At 43.9% G+C, this 19,306-nt stretch overlaps 1 protein-coding gene across 1 annotated transcript in view; it reads left to right on the top strand.

Moving 5' to 3' along the window:
- Nucleotides 1-18,272, top strand: part of PRELID3A (PRELI domain containing 3A) — a 30,616-nt gene extending 12,344 nt beyond the window's left edge. The window contains exons 2-7 of the mRNA XM_066578965.1: nt 9,835-10,003; nt 11,719-11,808; nt 13,395-13,465; nt 13,571-13,673; nt 17,046-17,132; nt 18,129-18,272. Coding sequence (XP_066435062.1) covers nt 9,835-10,003; nt 11,719-11,808; nt 13,395-13,465; nt 13,571-13,673; nt 17,046-17,099 — 487 coding nt within the window. The 3' untranslated portion in view covers nt 17,100-17,132; nt 18,129-18,272. The remainder of the gene's footprint in view (nt 1-9,834; nt 10,004-11,718; nt 11,809-13,394; nt 13,466-13,570; nt 13,674-17,045; nt 17,133-18,128) is intronic.
- Nucleotides 18,273-19,306: the final 1,034 nt, after the last annotated feature.

Below are 19,306 nucleotides of genomic sequence, written 5' to 3'. Positions count from 1 at the left end.
GCGGGACACCCCGCTTGTCTTCTGCATCCTCCACTCGGAGCGCTCAGCTGTATAATAGCCGGGCGCTTCATGCAAAAAAAACAGCTGGATGCAGAAGACAGGCAGGGCCACCGCACTTCATCCTCCGCTAGGAGCGCAAGGTGATCACTCAACGTTTGAGCAATCACCTTGTGCTGTAAAAAGCACACAACGATTATCGCTCAAAAATCTCTCAAAAGATTTTTGAGCAATAATCGTTGTGTCTAAACCAGCCGTAAGTGTCAGGATATGGGCGACTTTGACAAAGGCTAAATTGTGATGTCCAGAAGAATGGGTCAGAGCATTACAAAGCGAGCAGCTCTTGTAGGGTTTTCCTGACATGCAGTGGTTAATACTCTACCTACGAAATCTGGTCCATGGCCACCCAAGACTCATTGATTGAGCAGAGACTAGACTATGTGGTCTAATGCCACAGCAGAGTTACTCTAATACAAACTACTTGGATATCTACTGCTGGCTCTGATAGGTGTCAGAACACACGGCGCACCACAGCTTGCTGTGTATTGGGCTGCAGAGCAGTAAGAGTGCCCATGCTGACAGCTGCCCACTTCCAAATACTGTGTGTTGTTGACCTGGGGAAGAGATGGCACCAGAATGCACTATAATAATAATAATTTTTATTTATATAACGCCAACATATTCCGCAGCGCTTACATTACAGGGGGAAATAACACGAGACAACGGTTACATGAAGTAATCAATTAATGGAAACAGTAGGGGTGAGGGTCCAACGAGCTTACATACTACAGATAATGGAGTGATACAGAAGGTAAAGGGGCAGGAGATGTGCACGGTATGGCAAGATGGAGAGTGAGGGATGCTATACACACAGATAAAGGTCAGGCCGTATAGTGGCAGAATTGGGATGACTGCAGGTGCCAGTTGATTACAGCTAGCAGTGATTGCAGTCTGTGGGACAGGGAGCATGTTATCAGGCGGAGTACTGAGGGGTTTGGTTTGGGGGATATGGTATGCCTCTCTGAAGAGGTGCGTTTTTAGAGCACGCCTGAAGTTTAGTGTGTCAGTGATTGGCTGGATATTTTTTGGTAGCACGTTCCAGAGGACTGGTGCTGCTCTTGAGAAGTCTTGGAGGCGAGAATGAGAGGTTCGAATTAAAGGGGCACTCAGTCTGATTTCATTAACTCAGCGGAGGGCGTGGGCTGGGTGGTGAATTGAGATGAGGGAAGCAATGTAGGGCGGGGGCGGTGCTGTGGAGAGCTTTGTGGATGAAGGTAGTGAGTTTAAATTGTATTCTGTATTTGACGGGCAGCCAGTGCAGTGACCGGCACAGGGCAGAGGCGTCCGAGTAGCGGCTGGACAGGAAGATGAACCTAGCTGCCGCATTCAGGATGGATTAGAGAGGGTAGAGTCTGGAGCAGGGGAGGCCTATCAGCAGCGAGTTGCAATAATCGAACCGAGAGTGGATGAGGGCAACAATAAGCGTTTTTAGCGTGTCCACGGTGAGAAAAGGGCGTATTCTAGTGATGTTCTTGTGGTGCAGCTGACAGGTTCGGGCGAGAGATTGGATGTAGGGGGTAAAGGAGATGAATAGGAAGAATACAAGCTGGTGAAGGCAGTTGTGTCAATTTGAGTTTGACTGTGCCTTTGGTCTTCTTTGACTCAGATGGGTGTGTCAACTGTCCTTTTTACCCTGTGTTGTGAGACTGGACCATGCCCCCCGCCAAGCTAAATCCAGTCAGACATCCTCACTTCATAGCTTTGAGAAACATTCAATTCTTTTCAAAGGTAAGCATCTTCAGGTTGCATTTATACAGGAAACCCACTATAGTTTGGCAAAACTGTTTAAGCTAGCTAATTCTTGGTTCCCTACTTCTTATCACAGTTCTTCTCCTGATTCCAAGTCTGTGGTGTGAGCATCCTGATCTCCCGGGGTCTCTCTTGAGAATTCCTGGAGTCTTATGTTGACAGAGAAGGCCACATGCTGTCGATCAATGCTGTCATATTTCCTCACAAATCTTTACCTTCAATAAGCGTTACCTTGTGAGGGGCCAATGACAATCTCTTTTGTGATATTTGGCGTCTCAAAAATTTCGCTGAAGGTACTGTGATTTTAGGGGGAGACTTTATTGTCGGAGTCTTCCCTGGGCAAGTCTAAAGGTCAATCTTATCCCCTTCTCACCTCTGTTGTATCAAGCACATTTTCCATGACCATCAATTTATTGACTTGTGGCTCCTCCTACACCCCTCTGATAAAGATTACTCTTACTATTCTTCAGCACACAATGTGTATTCTAATTTGGATCATTTCTTCCTTAAACACTGCGACTTACATCTTCTTCTTATAGCCTCTATTGACCATATCACTTTTTCAGATCATGCTCTTAGTGCCCTGCATTTTTCCTGTTCTTCTCCCCTTAAAATACTTCTTTACTACATGATGTAGTTGTCTTGCAAGATATTCACCTGACTCTTATTGAGTATCCCACCATGGATAGTACCAATGATGTAGACCCCTGCACTGTCTGGAATGCGTATGAATGTGTGATTGGGGAGTCTTAGTAAAACATGGTCCATGGCTTAGACATGAACTTTCCAGGCAATCTCTTGATTTCTTGGGGAAATTTCTGTTTTAGAATCCTCTCACAAATAATCGCCTCTCTGTAGACATTCTGGTGTCTCCTACCCAAAAACAAGAGGCCCTTTGTTCCTTTTTGCTTAATAACTATAAAGCTATGTTGGCTAAGTGCCGCTGTCACTTTTATGAAAATAGCAACAAATGTAGTCTTTCTCTTGCTAGAGCTCTTCGGACGTAGCAGACTCGCACATATGTCCTCAGGATTTACACAGCACCCCAGAGATTGTGGCTGCTTTCAAAGATTATTACTCAGCTCTTTACTCAGTTGATGGTACGAACCCTGTTGCAAATTCAGGAGCATATACGATCTAGTGGCCTTAGAGTGATGTAGCAGAAGCTCTAGGAGGTCCCTACCTCTAAAGAGGAGTTCCGAGAGGCTGTTAAAAATTCCCAATCAGGAAAGGCTCCCAGGCCAGATGTTTTTTCTCTCCCCTACTGTAAATTGTTTATTAATACCATGAGGCCTCAGATTCTTTCCTGTTTTATTTCTCTCATTAAGGGTTCTTGTTTCCTGAAAGACTCCCTCCGAGCCCACATCTCTGTCATCCATAAATCTCTCAAGGACACCTCCCAATGTGCTAGCTACAGGTCCATCTTGTTAATTAATGTCGATGTAAAGTTACTTGCCAAAATTATCTAATTTAGGTTGGTTCCGCTTTTGGTAGACATCATTCGTCCAGACCAAGCTGGGTTTATGACAGGTTGGGAAGCTCATGACAATATCACCAAGGCCCTTAACTTTCACTCCCAGGTATGGAATGAAATATGGCATCATTAATAGGTTGTAAGGTTGTATTTCCAATTTTAAAATGATCTTCTCTAGGAAATCAGATTTTCACACTACTATGACTTTAGCTAGGGGGTGTCATTGCTGTACAGCACTCTCGAAGGGGAGCCATCAAGTGACACTGACTGAAACGGCTCTAAACTACGTTCTAAAAACACTTTTCTTAGTATGGGAAAAAAAACTTGGGGATAATCCATTACCTATGGTTAATCCCTTTTTATGAACAATATTGCAACCCTCCCGTAAAACGTCATATCACTTAATATCATCATATAATAAGGGCAGATGCTTTAAAACCATGCGTTTACTCCCATAAAACTGTCTGCTATTGCAAAATCCAAATTATTGTTTTTTTTTATTATTAATCCTATCCTCTTGAAAATTATTCTTCCATGTACACAAGAGTGAAGGTTGTGTTGTATTCAACACAATCCTATTAGCCTTGTACAACATCCAATTAGGATATCCCTGTTTTTTCAAAAGGGTGATTTAATTCCCATTTAAAATCTGAACTATGTGAACAGTTCTGGCCGGCCGTAATGCATTCACCCACTGGTTTAGCCCTGATGGTTTGTTTAGGGTGGGCAGTATTTGCATGTAGAATGTAATTGCCAGAGGTAGGTTTGCAATAAGAGGATGTTGAGATTACGCAATCTGGTTTCCCCATAAATGTGAGGTCCAGAAGACCGATATCCGTCTCATGATCTGTATGAGTAAATACCAAAATTAAAAACATTCTGACTAACGTAATTCAAAAAGGGTGATATGGTAGACACATAACCTCGCCATATAAATAGGTCGTCAATGTATCCACCATACCAGTCAATACACTCAAGAAAAGGCTCGGTAGAACTGTAAACGTAAGTCTCCTACCAATATGCCATAACGAGATTGTTGACCGATGGCGAGTGTCTGGCTCCCATAGGGCATCTTGTGTTTGTAAAAATATTTGCTATTAACCCTTTGCAATCCACTGTCTGACCTCTGAAGACATTATGATTTAAGGCTGTACAGCTCTGATGTTGGAAGACGTCGGTCGGGGTTCTCTTACTGTATATTGCCAGCCTCTCTGCTGTCGGAGCCTATCCAACATGTCACTTCATGCAGTACTGGCTTTAGCCAGCAGATAGCGCTGTTGTATAACGGCAAAAAAAGAGTAAGCCCCCTAGGAAAACCAGGATACAAATTGGATTGGAAAGGGTTAAATATGAAGAAATTATGAGTTACTAGTGTCAACTTGGATCATGTATTTCCTAAGTTCCATTGTATAAAGACAATAATTTCTTAAGTGATTTTGCAAGGCTTAACAACGATATGTGTAGAAATAGATGTATAAAAGGTAAGACATCACAAGTTAACCATGAAAATTCCCTTTTCCGTGTTAAATGTTCAGGCTGTTTCAAAACATCCGAACTGTCCTGTGTATATCCCGGGATTTTTTCAACGCTTGCAATAAATAGTCAAGCCATCCCGACAGTTTCTCATTAAGTGTCCGAAATAATTGGAAGCATAGGTGGTACTTGATTGATTTTATGTATTTTTGGTAGCGCATACATAATTGGCACAATGGGATCAGTCACATATAAACATTCTTATTGTCATTGTGTTAATACACCTAATAATCTAGTAGATTATTCAATTGTTTCTGTATCTCTGCGGTACGATCATTACTTCTATATAGTTCAGAATCCATCAACAATAATTCCACCCGCTGGCCATAAAAATCACGATCTATAACAATTATTGCCCCTTATCAGCCATCTTTATTATTAAGTTAGCAGGATTTTAAAGTTCCCTAAGGGCTTTTTCCAGAACAATATTGATATTGGAAGAGACCTGTTTAACATCATTTTTAGTATCATCATAAAGACTTTTCAACTCCTTATAAACAGGATCCTGAAACCTATCCATAGATTAAGTTTTGGATTCTAACGAATAGAATGAAAATCTTGAGCATATGACACATCCTGTATTGGAGGCCAAGAATTGTAAAAGTTTATGACAGATCAGGCCCAGAAAATCAAGATTAACGAATTCAATGGTAATAATACTTCCCCTGCAACTCATGATTATTCAAAAAATGTTTTGACAGCCAAAGACCTAATTAGTTTATTAATAATTAGAGATGAGAGAGTATACTCGCTAAAGGCAATTGCTCGAGCGAGCATTGCCTTTATAGAGTACCTGCAGGTTTGGGTGCCGGCGCAGGGGAGCGGTGAGTAGCGGCTGTCAGCAGGAGAGATCGGGGGGGAGAGAGGGAGAGAGAGATCTCCCCTCCGTTCCGCCCCGCTCTCCCCCGCAACTAACTGCCCACGGCCGGCACCCGAACCTTCCGTCTCGAGCGGGGAGATACTCACTAAAGGCAATGCTCGCTCGCTCATCTCTATTAATAATTAAAATAATTAAAGTCTTAGGGATAAAACTTCAATCTGTTTGGGTGACAACAGATTTATAGCATCCAAATTATTTAGTGTCTTTTGTTCGAACATGTAACCACCATTACTGATTTTTCAGTGCTTCCTACCCGACCTCCTTCGTTTTTTGATACAAAAAATGGCCTTTAGGCCTCCTGTACACGGGCGGATATTTGCTGCGGAATCCACAGTCGGCATCCGCACCGCGAATCCGCTGCAAATACCACCCATTTTTTTCGTTGCTTCCTATACACAAATCAATTGCAATTTCCGCTTGTGGAGGAAAAATCGCAGCATGCTCCATTTTCATGTGTGCTCCGCACGGATGGCTTCCATTGAAGTCAATGGAAGCCATCAGACCCACGGCCCGTCTGCAATAAACATTGCAGTCAGGTTGCGGATTCCGCCTTGTTGCCTAGCAACGGCGCGGGAAAAAAACAAAACTGTACTGCACATGTGCAACGGCGAGCTGTCGGGTCTATACGCAGTACAGAAAAGACGGCGACAGCAAGTAAACGCGGCCACCGCTGCTGCCAGGGACGGATTCCGCATGCAGATTCCGGCTCTGCCGTGTGCAGGAGGCCTTAGGGTTGCCGGGGGTTGTGAATGACAAAACGGCTAACACCACCACCACCTAATTGTGTGAACCTTAAACGAGATCTAATGTCTTATTATTGACTTGGTTCTGTACAGTGGTATTATTTGTTGCATGTCATGTTTATTTGATATTGTCTTGTTTTACTTAAATATTTTAATAGTTTAATGTTTTGCATGATGTCATATTTTTGCTTAGTTGTCTATATATTAAATGGTGTGGCACATTTCCTGTTTGGAATTAATAACAATCCATTCTCCATTCTCCCTGACTGCCAGAGCCTGTAGTCCTCTATTATGGAAACAGACGAATGCTCCCACCGTGTCACTTTGGTTTGCCAAAATAAACAATGTCATGAATATGGAGGATCTGACTTCTTCCTTACATGACTCACAAGACAAGTTCCAAAAACCCTGGCTTTACTAGGTGGAGTTCCAGCAATCCCCCAAGGACAGGGATTTCCTTTGTAGTACTTCCCGAACCAGCCTTCTGAGCTTTGTCTCTTGGCCAGTGGGCCACCAGTCTTGCCTCGCTCGTCTTCCCAGTGCCATCCCTCATCCTTGCCTCCCTTTTTTTCTCTCTCTTCTTCACTTTCACATTCTTCTGATCTATTCTCTTTTAATTCCTACATAATGTTTCTTTCTTGTTTACCTGTTATATGGAAAACCTTGGGGTGGAGCACGGGTCAGGTTCCCCACCTGCCCACCTGTTGTGATATTACCTTTGCAGTGGTTACATTATTCCTTTTGGTCTTCATTATAATGCTACTTGGGTTTACATAATCTGTGGTTTGGGGACGTTCCCCTCCATGTCTCTACCCTTTGTTATAAATAAAGAGTTTAAAAGAAAAAGTGTCAGAACAAATTTTCCGAATAGACAGCAAGAACCTAAATCCCATAACCAGCGTCGCGGTAGCTTATAAACTTGTTGTTGCCTAACTCTTTGGATTGTTTTGTATTGATGTCTATCTAATTACTAGAAAAATTTCTGAAAGTGGCGTAATAGATCCGTCCTATCATGATGCAGCTAACTGGTGGACTGATGACCTCAGGTACGGCATTCATGCTGCCTCCACACGGGAAGTTCGAAGCGCCTCAGTTTTAGAAAACACAAGAGAGTAAACCATTTCAAGAGATGTGAAGTAGCACCGCATCCAGCTTACCCTAATGATGTTGTATGGTGCTGAGAAGGGGTATATGCAGAGAACCTCAACTTCTCAATGTCTCCCCCTTCATAGTAGCCACTTCCACCTCGCCTGCATGTATGTGATACTTGGGGTGCATTCACATAAATAAGTGCAATATCGGTCTGAGAAACTTGCACTTACAAACCTGCGATTTTTGCTGTGAGTGCGTTGCATTTTATGAGAAAGATGCGTCACATCGTATAACATGCGATTTCACACACATGAAAATTGCATATTGTTTTAATGTGAAAAAGAGAAAAATCACATTGCACTCGCATTAAAATCTCATCTACATGCAATTTTGATGCAAATTTTTTTTGGCCATAGGAAATAATGGGGGATTCTGAAATAGAATCGCCCAGAAATAGGACATGCATCACTCATGTGAATAAACACATGGCAAGTAATGTGTTCTTTTCACACGAGATATCTGACCATATCTCAGTCTGTCAGATATTGTGCATTAAATTGCCCTTGTGAATGTACCCTCACAAGCAGTTGATAAGTAACCATTAGAAGCAGTAAAATTGGTGCCCATATGCTGACAGCGGTGGATGAGAAATGTGGGCTTGTGTCCCCGAACTTACAGCATGATGTATGATTGATACAGAACAGCAAGATTCTAAGAGCTCGTTCTCATTTGTAGTAGAGAATATTGTCCCTCCAAACAGTAATGTCCTTCACAATTCACCGCCGCCGTCTAGCGGTTCTCACCTACTTTTCCCCAGTATCGGGGTTTAGATAATCTCCTATATCCCTGTTCAGTATTTACTGTTTCTCTCGGCGGCCTTGGAACAGTATGGATATTGTTTGGACTGAATGTTGCTGCGTCTTGAATATAAAACAGCTTAGGCCAGAACTTCTTTTATGCGTTGCACATGGCTTTGTACTTCTGGAATGAGAAAGGAATGGTTCTTATCCTATTTGAATGGCAGTGTCTGGCCCACAGAAGAATGTATTTTGTTACATTGCTTCACATGATGATGCATCTGATTTGCTACTTATACCAACAGTGTTGCTAATCCTTTTATCATACACCTGTGTTACAGTAACAGCGTCTACAAGGCCTAAAGATCCACAAATCAAGCTGCCCATAGGGATACATGGGCAATCACAAGTGAATTAAAGCATGCAGATTTGATTTGCGGACCTTTTGGTCCGGAAAATAAATCGCAACATGCTCCGTTTCACTGCGAATCAAAGTGAAATGAAGCCATCCGATCCACGACCCAGCTGCATTTGAATTGCAGACATATATGGGATAGCAGGAGTTAAAAAAAAACAAAACTCCACTGCGCATGTGTTGTGGCACGCCGGCCGCTGCTTCCGCACACGTCCGCAGTGAAGAAAAGAGAAGACCCAGACGGGTATGTAGAAGACCTGCAGTGTACTCGGCCACGGGCAAGGTCGGATTCCACTGCGGGCTCCCGCATGCGGAATCTAATCTGCCCATGAACATGAGGCCTAAGGCACCTGATCCTTAGAATCCTGGGGTGTGGTTTAAAGATTGCGGCCACCATGGAAGGTAAAGGTACATTTACACAGGACAACTATCAGCTGCATAAGTGCCTGCCAGCCATTCCAACGGACATCGCTCCTGTGCTTCCACATGTCGTTCAGTGAATGAAGGCGGAGATCTTTTTCACCCGCCGGCCTCCATTTAATGCAAACAGGCAATCGTTCATAGATGAACGACTGCCTATTTATACGAGCCACTAGTTGTTTGGTTTCTTAGGCAAGTTAAAAACCAAGCAATGCTGACAAGGGAGCGAATTCTTGCTCAGCTTCCTCTCAGGGGTCATGAATACACAGGACGAATATCGCCGAAAATCACTATTTACACCAATTAGTCGGACGATAATCGCCCCGTGTAAAGGTAGTAAACCTTTCTAGTAAGACCTCAAAGTGCCACATATCTGGGGTTACTTAATCAAGAGGAAAGGTCACCACCAATCTGTAGATAGTGAAAATGGTGGGAATGACACCCTTAAAACCAGCACTGTATAAATTGTTTGGGGTGAATGAGTGGCAGGAATTGGTGGACCTCGATCTATTGTTATAGCCTCTTGTTGCATGGTATGTTTTGGTGACCGTTGACCCTAAAAGTCATTTTTCTTAGCACCCAGTAAGACTTAAAACAGTTGTGCATGTCTTTAAGCAGGAATTACTACACTGCAATACTTATGATTTAAGTATCTTGTGTATTTATATTTACAGTCACCCATGGGACACAGTAATTAAGGCAGCCATGAGGAAATACCCTAATCCTATGAATCCTTGTGTGGTAGGTGTGGATGTGGTTGATCGGAGTCTGGATAACCGAGGAAGGTTACACAGCTATCGCCTTCTCAGCACGGAGTGGAGGCTGCCGGCTCTTGTCAGGGCAGTAAGTACAAGTTGCTAGAAACTATTTCAACAAAAAAAACTCGAACCACTAATTCAGAGTCAAATTCTTTCATTGTCCATCTGAGATTTTACTAATATGTAATGCGGCCAGCGCCAATATTGGGTCAGGTGTTTAAGATTCCTAGAGGTAAATGTCCCAAAATACAAAAAAATGGATTATACCTACCTGATAATCAGGTTTCCAGGAGTCTCCACGACAGCACCAATTGAGATTGCCTCCTCCTGATAGGACAGGAACACACTGAGAGGTTAAAAGCTCCCCCCCTTCCCCACTTTCCTCAGTGGATTCTAACGAATTGCCGGGGTAGGAGCTCAACTTAAATTTTTTCCCTTAACCGGGGTTTTTTTCTTTAAAATAAAATTCTATTATATATATGTTTTTTTATATTATATAGTTTCTTTTCTATCAATTTAGGGGGGGAAGGTACGGGTGCTGTCGTGGAGACTCCTGGAAACCTGATTATCAGGTAGGTATAATCCATTTTTTCCCCAGTCGTCTCCACGACAGCACCAATTGAGACGTACCAACTAAAGTTTATTAGGGTGGGATTGCTGCCGAGAGGACTTTGCGGCCGAAGGCCATGTCCTCATCCTGCTGCACTTTTACCCTATAGTGTTTAACAAACGTGTGGGGTTTCTTCCAGACTGCGGCTTTGCATATCTGCTCGACCGAAGCTGAGCTATGTTCGGCCCATGAGGATGCTACTGCCCTTGTAGAATGGGCTTTAAGAGCTAAAGGGAGTTCCTTCCCGAGGGCCTTATAGGACTCTATGATGGCCAGGCGGATCCACCTGGCTATGGAGCTTTTCGCTGCTTTGTTCCCTTTATTTAGGCCACTGAACTGGACGAACAAGTTGTCGTCCCGCCTCCAGTGGCTTGTCGCCTCTATGTAGCCTAGGACTGCTCTCCTAATGTCCAGGCAGCTTAGGGTTTTTTCTTCGCTAACCCGTCTTGCGGAGGATATGGCTACTAAGAAAATGGTCTTAATAGTAAGCATTTTTATGGGTAGTGCTTCGATCGGCTCGAATGGTACCGTTGTCATGGCCCTTAGGGCCCAATTAAGGTTCCAGTCTGGAAAAAGATTTACGGGCCTAGGCCGTAATCTAGTTGCTGCTGCTAGGAACCTGTTGACCCATCTGTTGTCTGCGAACTTTGTGTTGCTGGACACTTCACGCTGGACACGTGATGCGGCACCCCGCCCCCCCGCTGTCGAAGGGCTTCCTGGAGCACCGCGCTCTAACTTCTGCAGGGAGGACGAGGGGGACTGAGGCTCCCGCTTTGTACCCCCCATGGGCCGCCGCGGGAGGAACCTGGCCCGGGGGTTACCACCCCATGTGGCGTCCCGGGAGTCGTCTGGCTTGGAAGAGAGGACAGGCTGACCCACTGCCCTCCGATCCGCCTGTAAGTAATCCTGGCTGGCTTCTCCACCAGCTCCTCTCAGAGATCCTGCCTCCTGGCAGGACAGGAAGACACTGAGGAAAGTGGGGAAGGGGGGGGGGGGGGAGCTTTTAACCTCTCAGTGTGTTCCTGTCCTATCAGGAGGAGGCAATCTCAATTGGTGCTGTCGTGGAGACGACTGGGGAAATTGTAGTTTACAGGTGGTACAACCCATGAATTAGATTACTTGGTTTTATGCGCTGTGACTATATTTGATAAGATTTACCTTTGAAGAGGATCTCCTGTGATTCATTTTAGATTCTTGGAACTGGCAGAACTTTGACATATATTAAGGAGCATTCTGTAGTGGATCCAATAAAAAAGAAGATGGTCTTATGTTCAACAAATGTGAGTGTCATTTCAATGTGTTATTCTGTACTAATTACTTGCTGAAACAGTAGGAGAGGAGAAGTGATACTGAAGGTGGGTGTCAAAGTCATTTAGATGGAACTACAAGTAAGTTTCCCTTTAGGATATGTTCACATGCAGCGGGAATGCTGTGGATCTTCCAAAGCGGAAAATTCTGCTGCAAAATCTGCAGCATTTCAGCATCACAAACCATTGGTATCCGCAGCTGATTTCAGCTTTTCAGGAGCTCCGCTCACCTCAGTGCCAACGCATCAAGAGCTCAGCCCATTATTCAGATTTTTTTGGCTGCATGCATTCGTTTGGGGGGGGGGGGCGATATGATGCCTAAGGGCCAATGATACTTCATAGGAGTTAGAGGAAGGAGAGTACCTGGAGACATTGAGGGGTGATACCTCGGGGGTGGGAGTGATTATACCTGGGAGAGAAAGGCGTATTAATACATGGGGAGGAAGATAGAGGATACCTGGGATGGAGGGAGGGAGAGAAGAAAAGACAGTTTGGGTTATGGAGACTATTATTAGACAATACTAAGGAAGGGAAAATGACTAGAGATGAGCGAACGTACTTGGCCACACCCCTTTTTCGCCCGAGTACCACGATTTTCGAGTACTTCCGTACTCGGGCGAAAAGATTCGGGGGGCGTCATGGGTGAGTGGGGGGTTGCAGCGGGGAGTGGGGGGGGGAGAGAGAGAGAGAGGGCTCCCCCCTGTTCCCCGCTGCTACCCCCGCGCCGCCACGCCTCCCAGCGCCCCCCGAATCCTTTTACCCGAGTACTGAAGTACTCGAAAATCGCGGTGCTCGATCGAGTAATTACTCGAAACGAGTACGTTCGCTCATCTCTAAAAATGACCCTTAGATGATACTGTGGGGGAAAGTCAATCCTCATTCGGTTAGCAATAAGTAAAGGACATAGGGAAGGGAAACTGCAGGATCAAATTATGTAGGAATTGTCTGTAGTCTATTACCATGGCAATGCATAGCTCTGTTTAGGGGCTGTACATAAAAAAACTACAGAAAGGAAGAAGATTATTTACATAACTGCTTATTATTTCATTTTAGATTAATTGAAAAAAAATGTTTTAAAAGGCATTTGGTTTCCTTCTATGGTGATTGTGGACGAGAGAGGTGAGAGGCAAGATAGTGTTGCACAGGGAGCCAGCTAATCAAAGGCCAGCGCTGATCTATTATAGGAGGTTCTTATTTCGACCTGTGATGAGAGTGACTCTGGATGGGGGATTAATGACAATAGTAATAGCCGTACATCGTCTACAGGCCTGATGATCTCCCAGCAACAATGGCAGTCTACTCAGGATGATGGAGATCCTTCGGGGACACCTTGTCCACAGACTGCGGCCATGCAAAGGCCTAGCCAAGTAGTGCAGACAACGAAGGGTTCCCTGTAGTCTGATCAGAACTAATTGTGTGACCTGATTGGCTGTTATGGCGTACCGCTGAATTTTTGTGCGGAGTAGTTTTTATACATGGGGCCTATTAAATCTCTAATTGTTGTGCCCAATTTAATAGCATTATAATAACAAAGTATTTTTTTTATTTTTCCACTATAGATTTCACTTACAAATTTGGTGTCTGTGGATGAAAGGCTTGTTTACACCCCACATCCGGGAAATCCAGAAGAGTAAGTGGACCAAAATGCTAAATTGTTTTTAGACGCACAAACCTTGCACAAATATGAACACCATTCTTTTGAATGGAGTCATAAACTTGCGGTTTCTCATTCTAGGACAGTCCTGACACAAGAAGCCATAATTACGGTAAAAGGAGTCAGCTTAAGCAGTTACCTGGAAGGACTAATGGCGAGCACCATCTCCTCAAATGCAAGAAAGGTATGAAAAATACCGTTAGTTTGGAGGAAATACTAGAAGAAAAAAAAAGCTGCACTGATCCATTGAGGGCGACTTCACACAAGCGTATGAAACACTCGCCTCAGTGGACGGGGTTGGATGAGGTAGGCTTGTGTGCATATCAGCACACTGTACTTTTTGTACATGCAGGGCTGGTTCACACACCCGCGTGACACCCTTCTGTGGTTTAAAAGGCTATTTAGCCTAATGAGGTCTGGATGTGTTCTTTTTGCAGAATTTCGCAGTGTATTATGCACCTCCTATTGACTTCTGTGGGGCTGCTGGTGCACGAATGCGCACAAAAATAGAGCACACTGTGTATTTTTTGGTGCACATTTTTTGCTAAAAGGGTTAATGTCAGTGAACCTACCGAAATCAATGGTTTCTATTCTCTGTGTATTGTGCATGCAAAATTTGAAGGGAGAGTGATACATACCGGGTTGTGCGCGTATGTTTGTTTTTTCGTGACCAGCGGAATAGGGAATACTCTGGACCTTTATAAATATGTCAACAGAGCTTTATGCTGAAATTGCCTTAGTCTTTAGAAGCTGTTGGGTAAAAGTCTGCAGATTGTTGCTCTTCCCACAGACAGACAAGTGCAGCCAAACTACCCACCGCCGGTCCCAGTCCCATTCTTCCTTCTAGTTGTAAGCTGCTACCATATGACTTTTCAACAACTATCCAGCAGCTGTACTTAAAGGGATTGTCCCACAAAAATTATGTTTCTATGGTAGGTAGGGCCGGCTGCACATGGGCATATTTGCATTGCGGAATCCAGAGCGGCGACCGACTCCACATTCCGCAGCAAACACCGCCCATACCATGCTATGGAAAAACGCTTTTTCCTGCGCACAAACGGAAATCAATTGCGATTTTCCACTCACAGGGGAAGAAAATCTCAGCATGTTCTATTTTTGTGCGGGCTCCGCACGCACGGCTTCCATTGAAGGAAAAAAAAATGTCAGACCGCAAATTCCACATCATCACTTGGTGATGACACAGGAAAAGCAGGGGTTTAAAAAAAATCTGTACTGTGCATGTCCAACAGCTTGCCGTGCGGACTGTCTGCGGTATAGAAAAGCCGAAGATATGAGACGTCCACGTGGATGCCGGCCGGGCACAGGGTCGGATTCCGCTCCCGCTTGCAGAATCCGACCTGGTAGTGTGCAGGCGGCCCTAAACTAGTCCATAATTATATACATTTTTTGTATTTACACTTATTAAATGTTTCTATCCCCAGATCTTCCAGGACTAATGTTCGAACAGCGCCACCTGCTGTTTCTATTGTGTCCAGATCAGTAAGTCTTCTAAGGTGGTCACTAGAGATGAGCGAGTATACTCGCTAAGGCACTACTCGCTTGAGTAATGTGCCTTAGACGAGTATCTCCCCGCTCGTCCCGAAAGATTCGAGTGCCGCCGCGGGGCGGGGAGCTGCGGGGGAGAGCAGGGAGGAACGGAGGGGAGATCTTTCTCTCCCTCTCTCCCGCCCGCTCTGCCCCGCTCCCTGCCGCAACTCACCTGTCAGCTGCGGCGGCCCCCGAATCTTTCGGGACGAGCGGGGAGATACTCGGCTAAGGCACATTACTCGAGCGAGTAGTGCCTTAGCGAGTATACTCGCTCATCCCTAGTGGTCACACATACTCAGTCTTGCTTCTCTGAGGTAACTTTGTCCCACTCTCTTATCACTTGCTCAACATCTTTTCAGACATCAGAGAAGACGCAGCAACTTCAGAAGCAGCCGCTGATCACTAGAGTTCCCTCCACTTACCAGGGGAGCAGAGAGGGAAGCAGGACTGGGCATGTGTGACTATATAGTGCAAATACCACTCCACCCCTCAGTATCCTTTCCCCTTGTAGAGGGAAGCTGCCTTACCCATTGGTTGGCACTGCACACTTGTAGTGTAGTACTGTACTTTATACAGCAGGAGGGGCCACAGCTCCTCCCTACAGCTCACATCTCCTCTGCTTTCTAACATGTTAGCCCAGTGCCTCTCTGGGTACAAAGCTCAGGGACTGTGAGCATTATGGTGAAGAGATGCTTCCTGCTGTAACGCGTACATTACAAAGCTGTAACACCCCTCAAAGGCCGGCGCTGACCCTGTAATTGATCTGAGGGCGCCTTCTACAAATTTGCTATGTGGTTCAGCATTTTCTAGTTTCACCCATTGAGAATCGGAACAAACACCTGCCCATGTATATATTTTAGTTTCACATGGCGGAGTGACATTTGGTTAACTACGAGTTTTAAGCGGAGCTTTTTAAGTAAGAAAATGTATATTAAAATACTGCATTTTCCTTATTGTTGTAGCGCACATTGTAGTTGAGTTTAAATGGCGCTGTACGGAAAACATTAGTTGTGCTTGTTGATTACACCATGATCTGACCTATAAAAAGTCTGAGTTAATTTCATAGTGAGAATTTGTTTTGTTTTTTTGCCCCTACCTCATAATATGCAGAATTAGATTACAAATATCTGTTTAAGTTGTTGGATTGATTCTTTATTATGTATTCTGTTCTATTATATAATTCACTATCTCCCTACGTGGGGCATCAGCGGCAGATTAGTACCCACATTTTTATGTTCTACAATCTAATAAATACCTTGGAAACATAAAAATAATAATAAAAGAAGCCATACTCACATGTGTTCTTCCACCAGGAAACAGCAAAACCGTGACTCTCCCTGTCTGACAGCAGAAGTGATGTGACCACTGCAGCCAATAATAGGCCGCAGTATCACCATTCCGAACTGGTATCATGGTGCCCAGTATGAGTGCTAGTGCCAGGGGAATGATACTGTAGCCTCTGATTGGCTGCCGCGGTCACCTGACTTCCATTGTCAGTACAAACTAGCGCCGGAGTTGTTTTACTGTTGCCTGAGGGCAAAAGACAGGCGAGTATTGTTTCTTTTATTATATGACCAGCTGTTAGAAAAATGTTTTTTTTTAAGGGTCCTTTCACACGGGAGAGAATGGTCCACAGGACTGCATTTTTAATTGCTGTTTGCGTTCTGCATAATGTCTTGCAGAATTTGTTGCGTTTTTTTTTCTACACAGACTGTATTAGCAGAATTTCACGTCCTGCGTGTTAGAAATCCACAACAGCAATTCTGCAAGACGTCCTTAATTCCGCAAAGAGCTTTTACGCTGCAGAATTTAATCTTGCGGTTTTGAAGTAAAGACGTGCGGATTATAACAAGTGCGGAATTTAAATCCCATAGGATAACATTGTGATGCAGAAATGTCTGCATGGACTAATTCTGTCCCGTGTGAAGGGTCCATTATAGTCAGACAACCCCTGTAATGCTTACGGTATATTGTATACTATATTGACTTGTTTTCTGTGTTATTCTAGGGGTGGGATGCAATTGAATGGATCATTCAGAATACCGAGAGCACAGTAAGCTAACAGTGACTGTCTCCACTGCTTGTACTAACAAGGGTAATTATATAAACTCTTCTATACATCTTACTTGCATGGCCTGGGAATCGAGCATGAACAATACACATCTTGTGGTTCTAAGATTAAACATAGAAACTTTCCTTTTGCCTATTATAGCTAAAATGATAGCTCTGGTTTGGCCAGTATATTCTGCTTTGCACCTTTATACTCTTGAGATAATGTCCAAGCAAAAGGTTTAATAGATGGCCATTAAAAACCACCAAAAGGGATTCATCGACTCTACACACACCTGTAACAGGAACTTGATCCATTCACAGTTTTGGCATGAAAAAGCATTGATATGCCAAGTGGCTTATCTAATTTTTACCCCAAAAATATCCAACAGAAGGTGTGCGGTGGCCCCATAGACAAGCATTCGTTTGCAGATCTCACTGACAGCATTCTAGAGGGGAGTTACCTGTAAATTATTTCAAGGGCATTTCCAATGATCTTGCTAAAAAAAAAGAAAACATAAAAAAAACCACAATCTGTACAGAAAGAGCGAGACATCATCCAGTCAGATGTATAAAATAGTTCAGGTCTCTATTTCTGCAAAATGAAAAAAAAGGTGTAAAGTTTCGACCCATGCCCCGCGATCTCTCTTTATAATACTCCGATGCTGCAGGGCGTAAATGTATGTCCTATAGCGGGAAGGGGTTAAAAGTAATCATGTCTACAAGATTACTTGGTTTCTCTTACTGAGAACAAATCACATATACCCAAAAATGATGCCATTAGAAAATATAACTTTTCCCAGAAAGAACAAGCCCACGTATGACTGTCGACAGAAAAGTCAAAAAAGGTCTGCCTTCCGGCATGCGACAATTAAAAATTAGTTGACCATTAAGGCGCAAACAGGCTTCGTCACTAAGGGGTTAAACGTCATGCAAGTATAAATTTTGCTGTTTATTTTGTACCATTAATGAAAAATTCTACATCTGTGAGAAATATTAGGCTACAATTTACAGTCTGTCTTTCTCTTCTGCTTCGATTCAGGAACAGTTGTTGACATACTACTGACATCGCGAATGTAGCTTCAAGAAAAAAGATCATATCTACTGTATGATCGCCATTACGGACCAATGACTCTTCTTCCATCAAAATTAGCTTCTAATATTTTGTATAAATATTTTTTAAAAGCTCATCAATTAATTGGATGCAATAAACCAGCATTACTTATTCACATTTTCATATCCATGATTCAGATGTATATCGGTTAGTTTGTTGTATTTCATTGCATTAGTAGCTGTAACTTTCAAGAGCAAGCTTGGCTTAGGCAACCAATTATAGTTATCAGCATGATCTCCCAACAAGAGGACTGCTAACAACTTGTGAAGGTTAACTAATGCTCTTTGGTTAGGTCGATTACAATCTGTGTGGCTCAGGGCTCTTTCACACAGGCGTATGTTGGTCGCTGTTTTTACGGCGGCCGATATATGCTACGATCTGATGCATTGGATTCCAATGCATCAGATCACATGGCCATAGTCCCATGGAGTAAAAGTGCCTGGCCAAGCGAATATAGCGCCGGGCGCTTTTACGCCAGGCCAGAAAGACAGTCCTGGAACTATCTTTCCAGCCGGAATACGTTGGCCACTGCATGGGCTCCTATGGGAGCCAATGACAGCGGCCGGAGAAGGGAGGGAGTTTAGCAGCCTGACTGCTAAACTCCCTCCCTCTTCTCTCCTCCTCTCTGGCTGTTTGCAATAAGAGGGAGCGGGATGGGGGCTCTGCCCCGTGCCTCCCATTACTAGCTGCAGACAATGGGCGGTCATTCAAACGGGCAAAAGTGAGTGATAATTGACCAGTTTAAATGCAGCCAACGACTGCAGGCATGAAAATCATCGTTGGTTCGTCCGCTTATTGCTTGGTTTAAACAGCAATTGGTCAGTCCCTCTCATTCGCTTATACAGGAACTGACCAATTTCGTATGACTCTCGTTGAAACGAGCCAACGATGCATTTGTCTCTTCTAAAAGGACCCCAGCAATTATAAGGTTGAAAACCATCACAGACAATAACTGTGCAGACAGTTTTCAATATCATCTGGTGTGTCATTGCAGGTATCATCAGTAGTTACCATTTAGTGGAGACTTTTACAACCTCCGGGACAAAAACATTGTGGTTCACTACTGAATTTCTTTGTCTTTAGTCTACATAATTTTGAGATATTGG

Source organism: Eleutherodactylus coqui, chromosome 9 (genome assembly GCF_035609145.1).
Source record: "Eleutherodactylus coqui strain aEleCoq1 chromosome 9, aEleCoq1.hap1, whole genome shotgun sequence".
Classification (NCBI taxonomy): Eukaryota; Metazoa; Chordata; class Amphibia; order Anura; family Eleutherodactylidae; genus Eleutherodactylus; species Eleutherodactylus coqui.
This window is presented reverse-complemented; position numbering and strand designations above follow the sequence as displayed.